Raw genomic sequence first — 23,393 nt, 5'->3', positions numbered from 1 at the left:
TGATAAGTTATCATAGTTTAATTTATACAGTTTTAATTTTTAATACAGTAACTATTGATAGCTATAACCACTAAACAAAGACCCTTGGGGTACTTCTTAATTAAAGAGTATAAAAGGACCTCAAGACAAAAGGTTTGAGAACCCTTGCCTTCTTTCCACACTTACACACTTACTGATGACATGAAAAAGGAAAAAAAAAAGTTCTTTTGCCAACAACTAACACACCACAGAATCTTATCTTCAGTTTCAAGACAATGCAGTATATTGGACCTATTTTAGTAAATGGCTCAGTTCACTTATAAGAAGAAAACCTTACATTTTAAAATTTTCTCTTCAGCTTCTTTAAGGTGTGAGGTTGATGTAGGGCACCATGTGGGAAGCCAACCAGTTAGCCATCCTGACCTAGAGCATCAAAACAAAATACAAAGAGGTGAGTTCATGCTATTCTCAACTCCCAACTGTTGCCCAGGGAGAAGAAAAGCAGAATAGAAAGTTCACTGTGTGATGAGGAAGCTGTCTGCAGGTGACAAATTCACAAATAGGTACATAGCACTGTGATAGAGAACTGAGATACGGAGACCTTCAACCTGAGAACCTCCATGTAGATCTCAAAGTCCATCTTACCTTCACGGATAGTCACACTCCACACAGTCAAGTAGACTAAAAATGGACAGAACAAGAAAAGAGAAAAAAGGCATCCCCCCACCCCACTGCAAGACAGTTTCTCATCAGGGTGGAAGTACAGAAAGTCAAAGACCATGAGTTCGATCATTTCAATGGCAGGTTCACAGCAAATATAAAACACACTTTCTATGAGGGCAGAGAGAAGAGAAACCTTATTAAAGAATGAGATTAAAAAAAAAAAAAAAGGCTTCAAATCTTATGGTTAAGAGTAGAACACATTCCTAAAACAAACGCAGAGGTCGGGCCCATGTTCAATCTACCATAGCATGACCCAGTTAACTATTAAAAGCTTTGGATTCCAGCAAACAGCAAATGATGAGAATGTCCCAGGCATCTGGAGAAGATAGCTAGGGAGAGAACAAGCAAGCAGGCCTTGGGCAAGAGGTGAGGAAAGGCACAGTGAGGCTTGTAGCAAAGCAAACAGAGGAGGAGCCTTCAGATCCTGACTCAGCAGCAGAACGTAGGCACATCCTGGCACGACGCGGGGCATCAGCGGTCACCTGACAGTCCCCAAGAGCTCAGCACCTACCAGTATCGCTTAAAGTGTGACCTTTCTCATGAGAGGAAATGAATTCGAGAAGATGAAGCAGATTCCAGAAGAGACGCGACAGCCAGAATGAAGGCTCGGGCAACAGGGATGGAGACAAGAAGGTGAGGAATAAGGAAAAATTAAACCAGGTGAGGGTAAGAACTTACAACTAGAAGATGAATAAGTCCTGGAGATTGAATGCATGGCATAGTGATTATAGTCAACAATACTGTACTGTAGACTTCGTAACTAAGAGACTAGATCTTAAATGTTCTCACCACACACAAAAAAGAGAATTGTGTGATGTGGTAGAGGTGATAGCCAAGCTATGGTGGGAATCACGCTGCAATATATAAATGGATAAATCAATACACTGTATATCTTGAACTTAATGTAACATGTTAATTATATCTCAATTTTAAAAATAAAAAAAGCAAAAAAAATTTAATGTAAGAAACAGGAGACCCAACAATTCTAATACATGATAGAACGAGCTCACTCTACAGTTACTTATTAAGCACACACTATCTTTACGGAACTATTCTATTCACTTCAGGCGTATCAGTTACCAAACAGAGCTAACAGTGATTTATTCTCCCTAAAGGGATCAGGATGTTGTTTTTGGACTGGATCTTCAAAAATAGGGTGTTTCTTTCTTTTTTTTTAAAAAATATATTTTATTGAGGTATAGTGGACTTACAATGCTTCAGGTGCACAGCAAGGTAATCAGGTATACAAGGTATACAAATACACACATATTATTTTTGAATTTATTTTCCATCATAGGTTATTACAAGATATTGACTACAGTTCCCTATGTTATACAGTAAACGTTTGTTGCTTGTTGCATATCTATTTTTTAATTAGAAATCAAGCATTCTATTCATACTAAGTCAAACAAATAGAATCAAAATGTCATAATTTTTCCAATTAGGCAAAAATTCATGTTTATCAAATACATATATCATACATATATATATATATATGTATACAAAAGCTTTTCTACTACACTTGATAAAGGCTCAAGAAAGAACATCCCCCCAAAAAAGAAGAGATGGAGAAACTGGAGAACATAAACTAAATGAAATGGGAGCACTGAATATGAAACAGAAAAAATGAAACAAACTAGATAAAAGTAAAAGATCATCATATAGTCCAGTTGTTTTTAAACATGACTGCTCATTAGAAACATATCTGGAGCTGTGGAGAAAAAAAGCAATACCTGACCATTTGCACTTTTCAAAAAATTTCAAGATAATTCTGATATGCATCTGGATTTTAAAAAGTGATGACAGGTTCTTCTACTGGATCCTAGTTTTGGTGATACAGAGTTCTATTATTTTCCTGTTGATCAATCATGATACATAGTATTAAGTGAGTAATACTGTGATCATAGTTATATAATCACAATAGTAAAAGATATTTATCAGTTTTCACAATAAAATAGACAAAAAATAAAAGATAATTACGACTGCAAGCCATAATTGGAACATGATTAACAATATAAAATAATTACATACAATTGAGGGAGGGTCGAGCAGAGTGGTGTGGTAAGTGGAAGGGCATACATGCACATGTTTGCATCCACCCAGCCTTTTGGTTGGTGCATTTAATCCATTTACATTTAAGGTAATTATCGATATGCATGATCCTATTTGGAGAAGGCGATGGCACCCCACTCCAGTACTTTTGCCTGGAAAATCCCATGGACGGAGGAGCCTGGTAGGCTGCAGTCCATGGGGTCGCTAGAGTCGGACACGACTGAGCGACTTCACTTGCACTTTTCACTTCCATGCATTGGAGAAGGAAATGGCAACCCACTCCAGTGTTCTTGCCTGGAGGATCCCAGGGATGGGGGAGCCTGGTGGCCTGCAGTCTATGGGGTAGCACAGAGTCGGACACGACTGAAGCGACTTAGCAGCAGCAGCAGCATGATCCTATTACCATTTTCTTAATTGTTTTGGGTCTATTTCTTGTTAAGTCTTTTCCTTCTACTGTTTCCTGCCTAGAGAAGTTCCTTTAGCATCTGTCGTAACGCTGGTTTGGTGCTGCTGAATTCTCTTAACTTTTGCTTGTCTGAAAAGCTTTTGATTTCTCCATCAAATCTGAAGGAGTCTTGCTTGGTAGAGTATCCTTGGTTGTAGGTTCTTCCCTTTCATCACTTTAAATCTATCATGCCATTTCCTTCTGGCTTGTAGAGTTTCTGCTGAGAAATCAGCTGACAGCCTGATGGGGATTCCCATGTATGTTATTTGTCATTTTTTTCCTTTTCAGTTTTAATATTTTATCTCTGTCTTTAAATTTTGTCAGTTTGATCACTATGTGTCTCAGCGTGTTCCTCCTTGGATTTATCCTTCCTGGGACTCTCTGTGCTGCCAGAACTTGGTTGACTATTTGCTTTGCCATGTTTGGGAAGTTTCCAGCTATTATCTCTTCAACTATTTTCTCAGGTCCTCTCTCTCTCTTTTCTCCTTCTGGGACCCTTACAGTGTGAATGCAGGTGTGTTTAATGTAGTCCCAGAGGGTCTCTTAGGCTGTCTTCATTTCTTTTCATTCTATTTTCTATATTCTCTTCTGTGGCAGTGTTTCCACCATTCTGTCCTCAAGTTCATTTATCCATTCTTCTGCCTCAGTTATTCTGCTATTGGTTCCTTCTAGATGCAGGAGCCTGGTAGGCTGCAGTGCATGGGGTTGCTAAGAGTCGGACACGACTGAGCGACTTCACTTTCACTCTTCACTTTCATGCATTGGAGAAGGAAATGGCAACCCACTCCAGTGTTCTTGCCTTGAGAATCCCAGGGATGGGGGAGCCTGGTGGGCTGCCGTCTATGGGGTCGTATAGAGTTGGACACGACTGAAGCGACTTAGCAGTAGCAGTGTATTCTTCATCTCTGTTTGCTTGTTCTTTAATTCTTCTAAGTCCTTGGTAAACATTTCTCATATCTTCTCAATCTTTGCCTCCATTCTTTTCCCAAGATCCTGGATCTTCTTCACTATCATTATTCTGAATTCTTTTTCTGGAAGGTTACCTATCTCCACTTCATTTAGTTGTTTTTCTGGGGTTTTATCTTGTCCCTTCATCTGGGACATAACTTTCTGCTTTTTCATCGTGGTTAACTTTCTGTAATACAGTTTTTGTTTTAGCCACTGCAAAACTGTGCTTCTGTCTGTCCTCTGATGGGTGAGGCTAAGAGGCTTGTGTAAGCTTCCTGATGGGTGGGACTGGCATGGGAAAAATTGGGTCTTACTCTGGCAAGCAGGGCCTTGCTCAGTAAAGCTTTAACCCAATTATCTGCTGATAAGTAGGGTTGCACTCCCTCCCTGGTAGTTGTTTGGCCTGGGGCAACCCAGCCCTGGGGTCTACAGACTCTATGGTAGGATTAATGGTGAACTCCAAGAGGCTTTACGCCAAGGGGGCCCTTCCAGTGCCCCCATTCCTGCAGTGAGCCCCTCAAACCCACACCTCCAGAGGAGGCCCTCCAACACTAGTTTTGGTTCAGTCTCCGGTGGGGTTACTGCTGCTCTCCTCTGGGTCTTCGTGTGTTCAAAATTTTGTTTGTGCCCTCAAAGACTGGAGTCTGTTTTCCCTCAGTCCTCTGGAAAGGCTATAATTGAATCCCGCTGGCCCTCAAGGCCAGATTCCCTTTGTCAGATCCCCAGGCTGGGAAGCCTCATGTAGGGTTCAGAACCTTCACAACAGTGTGAGAACTTCATTGGCATTATTATTCTCTAGCCTGTGGATCACCCACCTGGTGGGTTTGGGATTTTCATTTTATTGTGATCGCCCCCCTCCTATCATCTTGCTGTGACTTCTTCTTTGTCTTTGGATGTGGGGTATCTTTCTTTTGGTGGGTTCCAGCATCCTCCTGTTGATGGCTGTTCAACAGCTAGTTGCAATTTTGGTGCTCTCGCAGGAGGAGATGAGCACACAGCCTTCTACTCCACCATCTTGAACCGAAACCAGAGGATATTTCGAAAGCTGCAGTGGTGGTTCAGGCAGTCCCCGTGTAAGAAAGGCATGAGCACATGTACATAATGAAGTATGCCATGCATGTGGCGAGGTGACAAGGGCACTGTTTCCAATGGCTGCTCTAACAAATTACCACATGCTTAAGCCACAGAAATTCATTCTGTCACAGCTCTGGAGACCCAAAGTCTGAATTCAGTGTCACTGGGCTGAAACCTAGCTGCTGGCAAGGCCACCCTCCCAATGTAGGCTCTAAGGGAAAAACTCTTTCCTAGTCTCTCACGGTTCCCGTGGCTGCTGGTATTCCTCACCCGAGCAGCAGTACTCCAGTTACCTGTGCCCCTACTACATGCCTTCCCACTGCCACATGTCTTCTGAAGCAGGAAGTATGTTCTAAGATAGAGTAAATACACTCAATAAACAGTAGTTGATATTATACTGACAACAATAGCTATGATTCACTAACATTGATGAGGCATAAAATAAGAGTTTTATATGAGGTTCAGAGGGAGCGCAAAGATAAGAATTGACAGAGAATCGTCATTTTACATAAACTGCTTGCCTCAAAGGTAAGGCTGCTTCTAGATGACCTGCACTGGGAACTGCAGCCCTGCTTCAGCCTTTCACTTGAAGCTTTAATGGCAGTTTTGGCATTTCTTATTCTCTGTCCTCTAGACATATAACATTCCCAATCCTCTTGCTTCCTGGACCTGAATATCCTTGGAATACACCTCTCCCCTTCTTCCCATGATTCATTAGACTCTTATCAACCTCAGATTAGATTCCATTTCTCCCACATACCCAAAAAAGGGTTAGATCAAGGTGGCAGGATGGACTCCTGTAATCAAGCTCTATTTTCTTAATTCTCAAGTTGTGTCCTCAAGCTCACATTTATTCATCAGTATCCTCACCTAACTGAAAGATCTCTGAAGGTAAGGACTCACTGAATGCTCAGTTTCTATCCCAATACCTAGCATATTAATACACATTCATGATATGAAGTTTTTTGCTTCACCTTAAGTGTACTGCTTGCAATGAATTAGAAGTGGATGACTGTGAAGCTCTCCATCTTAATATACAATTGGGTTACATGGATGTATGCATGTAAGTCAAAATTCAGCAAATGAATACATAAAAACTTAAGTGTATTTCATCATAATAAAATTTTACACCAAAAAAAAAAAAAAAGGTAAACAGTCTGAATTTGATAATTGGTTACAAAGAAGGGATACTAGAGGATTCCTAGGTTTCTGTCTGAGGTGCCACCAATAACAATAGAGAATACAGGAGTAAGAATAGCTGTGAGGGACTTCGGTAATGGTCCAGTGGTTAAGACTTCACCTTCTAATGCCAGGGGTGTGGGTTCAATCCCTGGTTGGGGAGCTCAGACCCCACATGCCTTGTGGCCAAAAAATGACAACATAAAACAGAAGCAATAATGTGACAAATTCAATAAAGACTTTCATAATGGTTCACAACAACAACAACAAATCTTTAAAAAAGAAAAGAATAACATTGAATAGAAAAACATGCTAAGTTCTGAATAGGGTGATACAGCATCTACCCCATTTTTCTAGGGTTTGTAGGCTCATCCTACTGCATTTCCCTTCCCTATAAAATTTCTCTAGGCATTATGTATAACAGGTGCTCAATAAATAAAGTTTGCTGAATGATTAAGTCACTCATAATCCAAGATACTCTCAGTTCAGGCTACACCCATTTCACAGATGTGAACACTGAGGTTCAGAAATGTCAAGCAAAAAGCCCAAGAGTATACCACTAGCAAGTTCAGTTCAGTTCAGTTCAGTTGCACAGTCATGTCTGACTCTTTGCTATCCCATGAACCGCAGCACGCCAGGACTCCCTGTCCATCACCAACTCCCGGAGTCCACCCAAACCCATGTCCATTGAGTCGGTGATGCCATCTGTAAGTAAACGACATAGAGGTGTGACTTGAACTGAGTGACTTCAAAACTCTTTTTTCTCAGGCGACCACATTCCTTAAAACGTCTGAGGAGTTGTCATTACCTATAGAACAAAGTCATATTCCTTAGAGCCGCGCAGAAAATGCTTCACATTCCATCCATAGATTAACCTCTCCCCATCTTGTCTTTTCACACTGTACTTTTTCAGTACCTCATAACTCCCCAAATTTCATAATATTTTATGCCTCTGTGGCTCTGCCTCTGTCCAGAACACCTTGTCTTTTCTGAGATACTTACTGTCCCTGATCCTGATGCCAAGTGTCATTAGTCACTCCTCTGACCCTTGTCACATATACAGTTAGTATTATTGCTCTGGTTACTTGTTTACGTTATTTATCTGCCCTATTGCACTGTGAGCGTAACGAATGCTAAACCCACGTTTAACATCATTCTTATAATGCCAGTGCCAAAAACACTAACTGGCTGATGGCCATGTGAGTGCTTCATAACTGTGTGTGTGAAATGAAGGCCTTGGTCATAAGAAATAAAAGAAGCAGATGAAGGAAGGCAAATGAGGATCGTTTCTATAGGCAGAGAGCACCTCCAGTACCACAGGTTCTCATTAGAAGATAGGACGTGGGCAAGTTACAGGCCTGAACCTCCCAAAACAAAACAAAAAACAAACAAATGTCAGTGCAAAAAGGTCAGTCAAGAAAAGGGTAATCAACAGAATGAACAATTTAGGAAGGTGATCAGAAGCCTGGTGCTTCACACTTATTTCTTCATATACATAAATTTTTCCTTTTTATCTGCTAGTCAAATTTCTTCTTGTCTTTAGATATAAAGACTTCATAGTAAGTTTCATAACTATGTATGTATGTATGCATATGAACACACATACACACAGAGGATTACAGGACAGGACTCTAAGCAGGTGTGAGCTTCCCAGGTAGCTCAGGGCGTAAAGAACCCACCTGCCAATCAAGGAGATGCAAGAGACTCAGGTTCGATCCCTGCTTCAGGAAGATCCCCTGGAGCAGGAAATGGTAACCCATTCCAGTATCCTCCCCTGGGAAATCCCATGGACAGAGGAGTCTAGCGGGCTACAGTCCATGGGGCCACAAAAGAGTCAGACATGACTGAGCGACTGAACAACATAAGCCAATGTACTTACTTGGTCAGGTTTTCACGGCAGGTGGGTTATACTGTGGAGACAATATGTGAAAAGAGGAATGCTGGGGTTCCAGTTCTAAATGGAAGATCCCACTCTCATCTCCCCCACGCATACACTGAATCCACAGCTATAGATGGAACAGTCTCCTCTGACAACAACCTAAAAGCTGGCTGAGCAAGCCCTCCATAAAAGGGGGAAACCAGAGAGAAACCACTTCGAAGCAGGTGGGAAAGGCTGAGACAATCTCACCATAAATGCTGCTGCTGCTGCTGCTAAGTCACTTCAGTTGTGTCCGACTCTGTGTGACCCCATAGACGGCAGCCCATCAGGCTCCACCGTCCCTGGGATTCTCCAGGCAAGAACACTGGAGTGGGTTGCCATTTCCTTCTCCAGTGCATGAAAGTGAAAAGTGAAAGTGAAGTTGCTCAGTCGTATCCGACTCTTAGTGACCCCATGGACTGCAGCCCACCAGGCTCCTCCGTCCATGGGATTTTCCAGGCAAGAGTACTGGAATGGGTGCCATTGCCTTCTCTGACTATATAGTGCAGCTACCCACAATAAGGAGGTAACGCAAAACCCAGAGCTTCTCCCTGAGGAGCAAACAGCTCATAACTCACATAGGGCTCCCTGGCTTTGAAGACTGGCACCTGAAAGATGAGCCCCCAAAACGTCTGGTTTTAAGGCTCAAGGCCATGACACACGTGGGGTGTGGATACCAAAGAATGGTTCTCAAAGGGCTTGTGTGTAGCCTCACAGGCACCAGGGCCCAGCCCAGAAGCAGCCCCCTGAAAGCACCCCGGCTTCATGTGAGAGACTCACTTCCTAGTCTTAAAGCGACGGCAGAAGGGGCAGGGGCCTGCTGGGATGCTCCCCAGGGATGGAGACTGGTGGACATCATCTTCCTGCTCCCTGCCATCTTCTGTTTGGTGACCCAGTTTTTAGGTCTGCTATCCAGAGGACACCCCTTCTTTCCCCTGGCTCTGGCAGTCAGAGGGGCTTGTGTTCCTGGGTGCCGTGGGGCTGTAACAATCACAGAGACAGTTCTTGAAGACTATCACCCCCAGGACACCAACACAGACAAAACACACCCCTCATCTCTCTCAGAAGAGGCCTGTTTATTTGTCCAGGAGTTTTGGCCTCAGAAGCAGGTTTCTGGTGTGGCACACATGAGCAACTACAGAGGTGCGTTCGCGGAGCACAGGCTGGGGGATGCCTTTTTACACTCACCCTCTGCCATGCCATAGCTCACCAGCATCCTCCAGAAGGGAGCTCGTCCAATCCTCTGGAGCCCTGATTTGTGTGACTGCTGCCCAGAGGACACCTCCAGATCCGGGGACAGTAGGGAGGCTTATGACTGTGGTCCTATAGCACTTATCTCTATTTCGGTAGGGTTTTTTCCCCCTCTGAGGTTTTATCATGTTTTTTCGTTTGAAACATATTCCTTTGTTTCTTCACTTTGCTTGATTCTCTGTGTTGGTTTCTATGCATTAGATGAAAAACAATCACTTCTCTGAAAGGGTAAAGAGTTGGTTGCAAGAGATGAATCTTAGTGTTCAGCCCTGCCCTAGCTCCTGGCTGTCTTTCAACCCTTTGTGATTGTCCAAGAAGCTAATTTTATTTTAACTAGTTCCCAGTAGTTGAGGGTATGCCAACACAGGGTCCCAAAGGGGAGGATCTCAGTCAGCACCTAGATTTAGGCTGATTGGAAGCCAAACACTCAGGTATCAGTTTTTAAAGAACACAACGAAAGCAAAAATAAACAAGTGCAACTACATCAAACTAAAAAGCTTCTGCGCAGCAAAGGAAACCCTCAACAAAACGAAAAGGCAACCTACAAAATGGGAGAAGATATCTGAAAATCATAAATTTGATAAGAGGTAATATCCAAAATACATAAAGAACTCATGCAACTCAACAGTGAAAAAAAAAAAGTCCAGTTAAAAAATGGGCAGAGGATCTGAATACACGTTTTGCCAAAGACAACATACAGATGGCAAACAGACAGATGAAAAGATGCTCAGATCACTAACATCGGAAAAATGTAAATCAAAACCATAATGAGATATCCTCTCACACTTGTTAGAATGGCTGGTATCAAAAAGGTAAGAAAGAAAAAATGTTAGAGATAATATGGAGAAAAAGGAACCCTTGCACACTGTTGGTGGAAAACAGTATGAAGTTTCCTCAAAAAATAAAACTACCCTAGAATCCAGCAGTTCCACTTCTGGGTATTTATCTGAAGACAAAAAAAAGTAACTTGAAAAGATATATGCACCCCAGTGTTCACTGAAGCATTGTCTATAATACAATGGCCAAGATATGGAAAAAAACCTAAGTGTTCATCAACAAACTGATAGAGAAACAGTGTACGTTACACAAAACATACGCATAATGGAATATTATTCAGCCATAAAGAGTGAAATATTAACATCTGTACCACATGGGTGAACCTAGGGGTATCATGCTAAGTGAATTAAGTCAGACAGAGAAAGACAAATTCATATGATCTCACTTACATGTGGAATCTTTCAAAACAACTATAACAACAATAAAGCTCAGAGGTAAACTGGCGGTTGACAGAGGAGGAGAGTGGGAAAAATGGGTGAAGGGAGTAAAATATAAATAAGCTATAAAATAAGTAAGCCATAAAATAAGCTATAAAATAAGTCATGGGGATGCAATGTATAGCATGGCAACCATAGTTACTGATACTGTATGTATATTTGAAAGCTACTAAGAGAGCAAATCTAAAAAAGCTGTCATCACAAGAAAAAAATTCTATAACTTTGCATGGTTAACTAGACTAGGACTGTGATGATCATTTCACAATATATAAAAATACCAAATCATTATGTTATACCCCCGAAACAAATACACAGATATATGTCAATTATGCCTCAGTAATAAAAAAGGATAGAACAGAATATCCATAACAGTCTATATTAAAATGAGGCTCCAACCTAACATTCTCTGCAACCAGTTTCAAAGCTTCTGAATTAACAGGAGGTAAGACCTCTAAGCCGGAGAAGGCAATGGCACCCCACTCCAGTGCTCTTGCCTGGAAAATCCCATGGATGGAGGAGCCTGGTGGGCTGCTGTCTATGGGGTCGTACAGAGTTGGACACGACTGAAGTGACTTAGCAGTTTAGGAGCAGCAAGACCTCTAGGCATCTCTGACAAATGCTACCTATAACTTATTATCAAGGTATCAAGATAACAGAAAGCATTACTACTATCAGATTATTTGCAAATATGTAAACTACTGACAAATTATAAAGGAAAAACAACTCAAGTCTTCAGCAATGAAATTTTCAATTTATTCAACTGCCTGCTAAGCTGCAACTAGAACTATTGTTTTTTAGTTGCAGCTTAACAGGCAACTAAAAGAATCTCATGCTCTTCAGAGCTTAAAATTAAAAAAAAAAGTTCTTGACAAGATGGTCATCAACACCTATGTCTAGCCACAAGTACATGAATTAGTACCAATAGGAAGTTACTCACAACTCAATTTCATTAATTTTTTCCAGCAAATACCCCTCAATAACAGCACAGTTCTTGGCCAAAGAGAATCAGAGGCCAGTGGTGGCTCAGACGGTAAAGCATCTGTCTACAACGTGGGAGACCTGGGTTCAATCCCTGGGTCGGGAAGTTCCCTGGAGAAGGAAATGGCAACCCACTCCAGTACTCTTGCCTAGAAAATCCCATGGACAGAGGAGCCTGGTGTCCATGGGGTCTCAAAGAGTCAGACATGACTGAGTGACTTTTCTTTCTCTCTACAACAAAAACAACAAATACAAGTAAAATGAAGTATAATCTACTATTGTTCCCCCTCACAACATAGACACATTGGGGCAGAGGAAACACAAATGCAATCTTTGTTTCAGTATTCAAATTATATATAAAAAATTTCAGTTTCTGAATGCCTACTATGCACAAGGCACTAGAGTTTAAAATGTGACGTGGGAGCCGTTAATATAGGAATCATGCCTACCTTCACCTATTCATCAATCACCACAAAACCAATTTTTAAGGGGTACGATTGTCTTGTCTATGCATTTTGCCTCCCAGTGATTGCCTTAACTCAAACAGAAGGGGCAAAATAATGTTTTTATGTTTGCAAGGCTTTTTATTGCATTACATTAAAAACAAGGGCTCTTCAACCACAAGAGGGGCCAATAATAACTCTCCAGGTTTTTTACAGCAGCTTTTTCAACAAAGTAGATAATTTTTTTTAAGTGGAGTTTTTCTAAAGTGTATTTAAACTGAAAAATATATATTTAACAAAATACAGTAAAAGTTTATCTCCACTGTTAATGGAATTGTAAAGATACCTCTCTTCCTTGGCCCTCGTGTTTCTGTCTAATCAGTTTTTGCCTTAACTAGATAACAATGTTTTATATAAAGTGCCTTAATTTTTTTCTTAGAGTTATTCTACAGGATTGAGTGTTAGCGCATAATAGGCTCAAAAGCACATTTTTAAAGAGTGACAGCAAGGGTCTACCTTTTCCTCCCTTCAGTTTATAAGTTTTTGCTCATGAGTTCCCACACCTTAGCTGGCAACCTCTATGATTCAACTCTCTAAAACACCCATCCAACCTCACTTCCTCTCTTTGGGGTAAACTGACCTCATCTTCAAAGAAACCCTTTGCCTCTTCCACAAAATCTCCTATGCCATTCAGAGTTCTTTTTGCATTTCTCGGCTTACTGTGTGCAAGACTGAGATTGAAACTAAGCACACAGTCTGAAATTTGTCAGATGTCCAGCCATACTTCTGAGGGCACAAAATCCAAAAGAACAATTCAATTTACCATGGCCATGATACAGTGAACAAGATACAGGGCTGCCTCCTCAGAACCTTGGGAAATACATAGAAAAGCAAAAATTAACTTCTCTAATAAGCAGATAAACAGTTAACACCATCATACGTTGCTGAGGCCCTGATTTCAGAAGAGATGAAAAGTGTCAGCTGTAGTATAAAGATAAGACATTCACAATAGGGACTCTATCTATCTATGGCATCAGGAAGATTTTATCATACACTGACTTATCTATTGAGAACCAACCTCATTAGGAAGGCTGATGACTCAAGCCCTAAAGCATCTAAACAAAATACTAAATAAACTTGCTTTGCAACCTGTAACATGTAAACAATACTTTTAGTGAGCAGACTTCTGAGTAAGAAAAGCTTTAAAACACTATACCAAAGGTGGCAACTCTAAGGAAAGCCAAATAAGATGTGCTTAGCATATGAACAGTTTGTTAACTCAAGAATCTGATTTTAAGTATCCCGAGTTCTAAAAAAAAAAACTGAAACTTTTCCCCTGAATTTTCTATGTACTCTTTCTCTCTCTCTCTTTTTTTAAAAATAGCATTAACATTGTACTTGTATCATAGGCTATCAACATTTAAGTTTCCTAGTAATTCCTGTTTTCTTCTCTAAGGCATTTGAGTATCCATAGTATTACTAAATACGAATTGCACAAACCGTAAATATTGTGAAACAGTGAAAAAGGTTTCAAAGTATTCTGAAGAAAATATACAGAAGTCTGGTCAGTTTCCACATAGTTTTGGCTACTTAAATAACATTTCTAATTAGGTTACAAGTAAAGAGAATTTCATTTTATTACAGGTTTGTTTAAAATGGCCTATACTGACTGGTACCATCAAGAAAGAAAACTATGTTTATTACTGCTCTCTATAAGCTACTCTAAGCAAGTGTTCTATCTACCTCACTTAGAGAAACTATGAGGTTTTCATTTTTATTATAAATATCCAAACTGATTAGAGTTATGAATATATGTATTCCTCTGAAATAATTCCTTAACCAGTGAATGACTGAAAACTTCCAGACTGAAAATGATAACCCTTGGGCAAATAAAGACCTTTTTCTCCTGGGAAATGACTTCTTAAATCCTGCCCAGGAAAAGAAGAAGAAGAAGAAAAAAAAAAGGAGTATGTCTCACACAAGTCATAATTTAAATGATTAACATGGCACTTTATTTTAAATAAATGATACTAGGGAAGCAAATTATCATAACCATTAGATCAATGACAACATAGGCTCTTGAATATATTAATATTTCAACACATTATTAGCATTCTTTTAACTTTTTAACCTGTAACTATTTTTTCTTCATTTTTTTTTCTATTTAAAAATATTTTTGTACAATTTTTAAGGTTATTTTCCTAACCTATAACTTTTTCCATGTGCTGGAAATCTTTTCCCCCAATTGCTTCATACCTTTTTGCAGACAGTAGGAAAGCCATTCTGGGGAACCAGACATAGCATCATCATCCAACATACATAACTAAGAAGCTACACGTGGAGCTTTTAGATTTTACATTGCTTAATAAAACCAAGTTACATTTTGTTGTTAGTTTCGAAATGAGTTTATCCACTATATAAAGAAAATGAAAAACTAAAGATCCTAGTCTCAAACTGAATAAACTTTAAGAAAAAAAAACAAAAAACACTTTTCTAGACAATTATTTCATGATTCACAATCAAGAGTGAGAAATTACAGAACTATGCAATTAGACCAAAAATCTAACTATAAAATGTTTCTGAATGTCTATTATAATAATACAGGCTTTAAGGACTCATTCAGAGGCACATTTGATTCTGAAAGGCATTAGTCAGTGTTGTTTATACTAAGTGTACCACCCATGGGACTTTAAAATCTTCTGTTAGGTTCTCTGTCACAGGAATGACATCTGCATTTGCTGGTCTGTAACTGGCACTTTGGAGAACAGGCAAAACAGTGAAGCATGGTTCCCTGTTGGTTCATCCAAGGTCGAGGAGAAGAACCATATTCACAATTCTCTGAGATAATTTACGTTTATGATTCTAACTGCCCAAACTCATCCTAGTCAAATTTAAACTTTGAATTTCTTATAACAGTATCTATTGATGTACTTTGATATTTCGGAATGAAAAAATTTAAATCAACTGCAAAATGAGTAATCAAGTACTAGGACTTTTTTTATCATAATGTTTGTGTCAACATAAATTTAAAACAGTTGAAATGTTTAATTCTTAAAATTTTATTGAAATTTTCTATTTATAAAGCCCCTTTGGACTCAACCAGACATTTGAGTACCACAAAAGCTTTGTCTTCAATGATCTGACAAAACAAGTGCAGAAAAACGGTACTACAGGACATGATGGAGGCGCCATAAAGAAAGTGTAGGAAAACACCCATGGATCTTAGAAGGGAGATCACCATCTGTTTGGGGTCAGAGAAATCAACCTGAACCAAGTCATGGGAAAATGGGAGGTAAACAAGGAACATGTGTAGGAAACAATGAAAGACACAGCTTGGCTTGAGCCCAGAGCACAGGAAGGAAATAAGACTCCAAAGTTAGCAGCCTCACTGCCTGCAAAGAGCTTGGAAGTCAGGCTGAGGACCTATAATAAGACCACACTGTGTGTGCGACTGACTGCATGAGTGCTCACAGTGTCTGACTCTTTGCCACCCCATGGACTGTAGCCCTCCAGGCTCCTCTGTCCAAGGAATTTTCCAGGCAAGAATACTGGAGTGAGTTGCCATTTCCTTCTCCAGGGGATCTTCCCGATCCAGGAATCGAACCCACATTTCCTGCATCTTCTGCACTGGCAGCAGATTCTTTACCACTGAGCAACCTGGGAAGCCCTCTACTGTGGGTGGCTGTGCTACATATAAGACTGCGCCTCTTGGGGGTGTAAAAGTAACTAAAAAACCTAAGTTATGTGGAAAGCATAGGCACAGAACATGTACCTAAAACCTGCAATAATTTAGAAAAGGGAGTAATGAGAGTCTGAACCAAGTGGCCCCCAGGTGACAATGGGGCTGGAAAGGTGGCTGGACTTAAAGGCTACTGGACATGGTAATAAATTCTGTGTTTGGATCAATGGAGGTGGGGGAGGGAGAGTGAAAAGACAGTACCACATCTCTTAATCTGGAGGACCAGAAGAATCTAAATACCTAAGTTCAGTTCACTTCAGTTGCTCAGTCATGTCCAACTCTTTGTGACCCCATGGACCGAAGCACACAAAGCCTCCTTGTCAATCACCAACTCCCGGAGTTTTCACAAACTCATGTCCATTGAGTTGGTGATGCCATCCAACCATCTTATCCTCTGTCATCCCCTTTTCCTCCTGCCTTCAATCTTTCCCAGCATCAGGGTCTTTTCAAATCAGTCAGCTCTTCGCATCAGGTGGCCAAAGTATTGGAGTTTTAGCTTCAACATCAGTACTTCCATTGAACACTCAAGACTGATCTCCTTTAGGATGGACTGGTTGGATCTCCTTGCAGTCCATGGGACTCTCAAGAGTCTTCTCCAACACCACAGTTCAAAAGCATCAATTCTTCGGTGCTCAGCTTTCCTTATAGTCCAACTCTCACATCCATACGTGACTACTGGAAAAGCCATAGCTTTGACTAGATGGACCTGTGTTGGCAAGTCATGTCTCTGCTTTTTAATATGCTGTCTAGGTTGGTCATAACTTTCCTTCCAAGGAGCAAGTGTCTTTTAATTTCATGGCTGCAGTCACCATCTGTAGTGATTTTGGAGCCCAAAAAAATAAAGTCAGCCACTCTTTCCACTGTTTCGCCATCTATTTGCCATGAAGTGATGGTACCAGGTGCCATGATCTTAGTTTTCTGAATGTTGAGCTTTAAGCCAACTTTTTCACTCTCCTCTTTCACTTTCATCAAGAGGCTCTTTAGTTCTTCACTTTCTGCCATAAGGGTGGGGTCATCTGCCTATCTGAGGTTATTGATATTTCTCCCGGCAATCTTGATTCCAGCTTCTGCTTCATCCAGCCTGACATTTCGCATGATGTACTCTGCATGTAAGTTAAATAAGCAACGTGACAATATACAAACTTTACGTACTCCTTTTCCTACTTGGAACCAGTCTGTTGTTCCATGTCCAGTTCTACCTGTTGCTTCCTGACCTATATACAGATTTCTCAAGAGGCAGGTCAGGTAGTCTGGTATTTCTATCTCTTGAAGAATTTTCCACAGTTTGTTGTGATTCACACAGTCAAAGGCTTTGGCATAATCAATAAAGCAGAAATGGATGTTTTTCTGGAACTCTCTTGCTTTTTCGATGATCCAGAGGATGTTGGCAATTTGATCTCTGGTTCCTCTGCCTTTTCTAAATCCAGCTTGAACATCTGGAATTTCACAGTTCACGTATTGCTGAAGCCTGGCTTGGAGAATTTTGAGCATTACTTTACTAGCGTGTGAGATGAGTGCAATTGTGCAGTAGTTTGAGCATTCTTTGGCATTGCCTTTCTTTGGGATTGGAATGAAAAGTGACCTTTTCCAGTCCTGTGGCCACTACTGAGTTTTCCAAATATGCTGGCATATTGAATGCAGCACTTTCACAGCATCATCTTTTAGGATTTGAAATAGCTCAACTGGAATTCCATCACCTCCACTAGCTTTGTTCGTAGTGATGCTTCCTAAGGCCGACTTGACTTCACATTCCAGGATGTCTGGCTCTAGGTGAGTGATCACACCATTGTGATTATCTGGGTAATACCTAAGTACCCTAACAAAAACAGGAAGTCAAGGAGACACACTGAGCTTTTTGTATGGTTTAGTTCAAGGGAAGGAGGTGCAAATGAGATCCTGGTTGGGACTTGTTACATTTGAGAAACCAGTTGCAAACACAATTTGATACGCAATTAGATACACAATTTGATACGCAATTTTGATATGCAATTAGAAACATTACTAGAGTACTGAAGAAGGCTTCATCCTAAGGAATTCTGAGCCCTCCCTACAGACAGGATAGCTCAAGCAGTTGTGAGTAAACAACACAATGAAAACACAGACGGAGACAGAATCTCAGAGTGAATGGGGGTAAAAAACAAAATTAACTACTGGTCTCAGGTAAGACAAGAAGCAAAATGTCATAAGAATTAGAATGTCTGATAAAAGTCTCCAAAGGGAGTAGCTATCTTTAGTGTCAAACACTAAAAAGGACCCAAGAAAGGTAAGTATTAAGAAAAATAGAAGTCCACTGGAATGTGACACTGAGGAGTTCTGTGATTTTTAAGAAGTCAAGAGGTAAGGATTTGGAAAGGGGAGATGGCAACAGAGAGGGGTCACTGATCTGAGAAGTCTTTTAAAAGATAGGAGAGTGGATTTCTCTATCTTATCTCCAAGGCAAAAAACCACAATCAAACTCTAATGAAAATCCAGAAGGGTAAACCCAACTGGAGAGGAAGGGGGAAAAATCCCTTATTGATACTATTTGATGATTTCCATGATGTAAGCACAACCACCATGACTGATTTCAAGTTGCCAACTGTTGGCAAAATTCCTGAAATTTTAGCAATAACTCTAGACCACCACTGCAAATTGGCTAGTCTATGGTCTACTCTGCAACCAGGCAATTCCATGACAGCTTTCCTCTAAACCCAACTGATACGTAAACATTCTCTGGGACAAACCTTGCAGTAATTAACAGACGTCTATCTAACTCTTGTTACATATTGCTTTCTCAACTGTACTGCAACTGAAAAGAATTAGATGTTGAAAACCAAATGGCTCCAAGGCATGCCCGTCTACACTAGGAAGGAAAGGATAAGAATCAAATGTTCCAAAAAGCCTTTGTGGCTTCTCAGCATGGCTCAGTGGTAAAGAATCCGTCTGCAAACCAGGATATGTGGGTTTGATCCCTGAGTCCGGAAGACCCCCTGGAGAAGGAAAATGGCAACTCACTCCAGTATTCTTGCCTGGGAAACTCCATGGACAGAGGAACCTGGGGGGCTACAGTTAAAAGGATTGCAAAGAGTTGGACATGATTTAGCAAGTGAAGAACAAAAAGCCTTCAAATGACCGTTTTATAATTGTTTCCTTTGTTAATATCATTGCCCCATCTAAACCTGAAATGTCTTAAGAATAAGGAACTTGATTCAAAGACTTCAATTTTTTCACAATCCATTTTGCTCTTGGGACAGTTCGACTGCTGATTAACCAATTAAAAAAAAAAATTAAAGTGAGCTCTGTATCAATGAGGGACTAAATAACAAAGTATCAGTGAAGCAAAGGAAATAAGAACTAAACATCCTAGTAAGCCCAATCCCAGTGAGAAGCAAGCAGAGATGTGGGAAAGCTCCTTAGACTAAATCCCGATACCCAGGGAGTTCCAATCTACTCCCACTACTCACTGGTGGAGTGCCAGCTGCAGTCGCACCTGAAAAATGGGTACAGTAATACCTAGCACATAGGTTCAACCTTAAGGTTTAATATGAATACATTATGGAACACCCAGCATAAGCAGGTACTTGATTAGTAGAGTTCACAAGGCCACACCAGCTTATATACTGGATACTGCTCAAGTGTATCATCAAGAGCACCAAAGAGGTCTGCCTCCAGCAAGGGCCTATGACTGGTCAGCTGCTAAGGATAGTTTACAGTCTATCTACAGGGACCTCCTGCTGTCAACCAAAACCGCAAATTCCTTTCCTGGTTGTGCCCTGGACTCGCAAGCCTCCCAACAACATGGAGGCCAAAGAGACCCCATAAAAGTAGTCTCAGAGCCAAAAATGTGACGAACTAGATGGTGATAAGCTAACAGGTTCCTACTTGTGATCACATGACATTAGGCACCTTTCCTCAACAAGTAAGTTCATCAAAAACCAAAACAACAGATTTGTGAAGTGAAGTGAGTGACTCATAACCAAAAGTCAAGGGAAGAACCTAGTTTCTAGTATTTCACAACTTTTCCCTTCTGTCATCTTTCCAAACACCCCATCTATCATGGGACTTTATATTATCCTCTGTCATTTAGGTTATGTTTCATAACGCAAATTTCTCCCAGCATCTGAAGTAGAACTGTTGTCAAAATATTAAACACATAGGGGGATTAGCATATAAGTTTATTTACTTTCCAATCTGAATGATTGGCCTTGAGAAATAATACAATAATGTTCATAGCAATGTAATTTTTCCACTAATTAACTGCTCTTCATCTACTGCCAAGTGCATGAAACTATAGATAGAAAACAATAAGATAAACAATATATTTGTATATCAAAAAGTTTCTCATTAGAACCCTTCTAACTGTTGATGGGAATGTAAACTGGTGCAGCCACTATGGAAAACTGCATGGAGGTTCCTTAAAAAGAACATATGATCCAGCAATCCCACTCCTGGGGATATATTTAGAAAAGATGAAAACTCTAATTTCAAAAGATATATGCACCTCAATATTCACAGTAGCACTATTTATAAGTCCTGGAAGACAGGAAAGTAACCTAAATGTCCATCAACAGATGAATGAATAAAGAAAATGTGGTGTACGTATATACACACATACACACAAGGGAACACTGACCTTAAAAAAAGAATGAAAAATCGTCATTTGCAGCAACATGGACGGACCTAGAGATCACCATACTAACGGAACAAAATCAAAGACAGGTATCACAGGATATCCCTTACATGTGAAATTTAAAAAAAAAATGATAAAAATGAACTTATTTACAAACAGAAACAGACTCAAATATAGAATACAAATTTATGAATACCGAAAGGGAAAGGGAGGAGGGATAAATTAGGAGCTTAGGATTAACAGATACACACCACTATAAATAAAACAGATAAACAAGAACCTACTGTACGGCACAGGGAACTATTTTCAATACCTTGTAATAACCTATAATGGAAAAGAATCTGAAAAGAATATATATATATATGTTTTTTTTTCCTGCACTGAATCACTTTAATGTACACCTGAACACAATATAGCAAATCACTTGTACTTCAATGAATAAAATTTCTTTAGAAAAGCTTCCCACTAGACATCTTTCTCCCACTTTCATAAAGGTTTCTACACATGTGTCTTCTGAAGAGCAAACACACACATTTCTCCAGTAAAACCACAACACTTGCAAGCAAAGGAAGATCTCTGTTTGAAAGATCATTGAGTGAACTTGCTATCCATATCGTGTTAACTTTCTTTCTGTAAACTATCGGGTAAATTACACATTTTCTGAAACTAAAGCCTTAGACTCACTCCCCCAGCCCCTTTCCCCTACTCTGCGTTCCGCCTCCCCCCGACAGCCCCTTCCGACCCGCGGCTTCTGGGGTGAACCTGGACTCTCGGTCCACCACTGCTCCGAGGAAGCGCCGCCCCTTCCTCAGGCTCCGGAGACACCCAGCCGGACTGCATTTCACCCTCGCTCCCGGCTGCGCCGAGCGCAGCGCTTAACTGAGGTCGGAAGCCGCGCTCAGAAGCGGACAGAGTGACTCGGCCGTTTCCCGATTCGAGTCAAGTGCAGCGACGCCGCTCAGCGCCCGTGGGTACAGCTGGCGCAGGGCTGGGTTCCGCAGCCGTCTCTGCCGCAAAACTGACCTCAGCAGGGCTGGGTGCCCAGCCATTCCCGCGGCCGCCCGGCGGAGCCGCTCACACGACCCCGCGGTACCCGTCGGCGTGGGGGTCAAGCGGCCTCCTGGCGCAGCCGGGGTCACATTCAGACCCGAAGGGCGCCCGCTGAGGGCAGTGCGGGGCCAGAGGCTTCTCTTCCCCGCGCCGCGCGGATTCGCGCCGGGGAGGGACAACCGAACGACCGGGCAGGTTAGAGTCCTTAGCACTGCCCGCGCGCCCGAGCCAGACGCAGCCCCCGCTGCACTGACCTCTCGCTCGCGTCCGCCGAGTTCACCCCATCCTCCTCTGCCGCCATGGCTGCCGCGCCACTGTCAGACAGTACCTCCTAGCCGGCTGACAGGCCGACTGAGATGCTTGGGGCCGCGGCCGCCTTAAGGCTGCCGCCCGCGCATGCGTCGCCCGCCCACTCGCAGGACAGGACGGCGCGGTAGCGCGCGTGCGCGTGCCGGGCCATGCCGCCCCACCCACCAGCCACGCCGGCGTCATCTTGTCTGACGCGCTCTGCTCTGAGCGCTAGGCGGGACCGTACACCTGCAGGAAACCGGTGAGACTCGTCCGGCAGCGTTAGGTGGTAACCAGCTTCAATAATGACTGTATTAATGCATCATCCGCTGATTTTGAATGTCAAGTGCTGGGCACTGGACTAGTACCTAGCAGTACCTTGGGGACTGAGGCGCGACTTGCCCAGAAAGAGCCCGGCTAGCATTCAGTAAATGTTGCATTCTCGAATGGAAATGGTTTGGTGGAGGAGCTGAGTGGCCTGTGGCCGGCCCTTGCCCGCAGGTGGGTGGCCAGAGGGAGAGGGCGACTGACCTTTTAGTCAGTCGCTATTCATTGATAATGCGGGGCACTACTCCAGACCCTGGAGTTACAGGAGTGACCACTACCAGCAGCCCCCGTCCATCCCCGCTCTCTGTACACAAGGGAGGGGTGAGAAGAGTCAGCGTTTAGATACTTAAGAGTTCTTGAGGGGACATCACGAATGTAAAAATCAAAATTTCTTGACCTGCTTTCAAGTCTTTTAGCCATCAGATACTGCCTGCGTTTGTATTGCTATCACTGCCTACCGCTCATTCTTTCCTATTTACCATTTGCCCACTATGTGCCCACTCTGTTCTTTGTTGTTTTGTTCAGTCACTCAGTGGTGTCTCAGCCTTTGCGACCCCATGGACTGCAGCACTCCAGGCTTCCCTGTCCTTACCCATCTCTGGGAGTTTGCTCAGACTCATGTCCATTGAGTCCATGATGCCATCCCACCACTCTCTTCTAGGCACTAAGAAACAATGGATTGAAATAAGGCTCCCGCTTCATGGAACCTACTCTAATATTTTGGGCTTCCCAGGTGGCCGTAGTGGTAAAGAACCTACCTGCCAATGCAGGAGACCCAGGAGACACAGGTTTGATCCCTGTGTCAGGAGGATCCTCTGGTGGAGGAGATGCCAACCCACCCCACTATTCTTGCATGGAGAATCCCATGGACAGGGGAGCCTGGCGGGCTACAGTCCATAGGGTGACAAAGAGCTGGACCTGACTGAAGCAACTTAGCATGCATCGCGCACACACTGTAATATATTACCCTTTATTTTAGATGCAGTTCCTCGCTCTCCTTCCCTGATTCTACTCTCTCTCTGTAGCCTCTTTCTCTCTCCTCTAAGCCGCCCAGCCCAGAGAGTTTCTGGCACTCATCTGGTATTCAGATTCTCAGCCTTGTCTAATTGTTGTGAC

General features: G+C 41.9%; 1 protein-coding gene across 6 annotated transcripts in view; it reads right to left on the bottom strand.

The window, feature by feature from the left end:
• Positions 1-22,080, bottom strand: part of ABHD5 (abhydrolase domain containing 5, lysophosphatidic acid acyltransferase) — a 43,709-nt gene extending 21,629 nt beyond the window's left edge. For 2 of the 6 annotated variants that reach the window (XM_061396158.1, XM_061396163.1), the window contains exons 1-2: positions 21,355-21,486; positions 317-402 (exon numbers count right to left, since the gene is read on the bottom strand). In XM_061396158.1, the coding sequence (XP_061252142.1) occupies positions 317-402; positions 21,355-21,452 (184 nt within the window). In that variant the 5' untranslated portion in view covers positions 21,453-21,486. The other 4 variants (XM_061396159.1, XM_061396160.1, XM_061396162.1 and 1 more) reach the window with 4 other exon arrangements.
• Positions 22,081-23,393: the final 1,313 nt, after the last annotated feature.

The sequence above is a fragment of the Bos javanicus genome, chromosome 22 (genome assembly GCF_032452875.1).
Source record: "Bos javanicus breed banteng chromosome 22, ARS-OSU_banteng_1.0, whole genome shotgun sequence".
In the NCBI taxonomy this organism is placed as follows: Eukaryota; Metazoa; Chordata; class Mammalia; order Artiodactyla; family Bovidae; genus Bos; species Bos javanicus.
The sequence above is the reverse complement of the archived record's forward strand: the minus strand, read 5'-3'. Positions and strand labels throughout refer to the sequence as shown.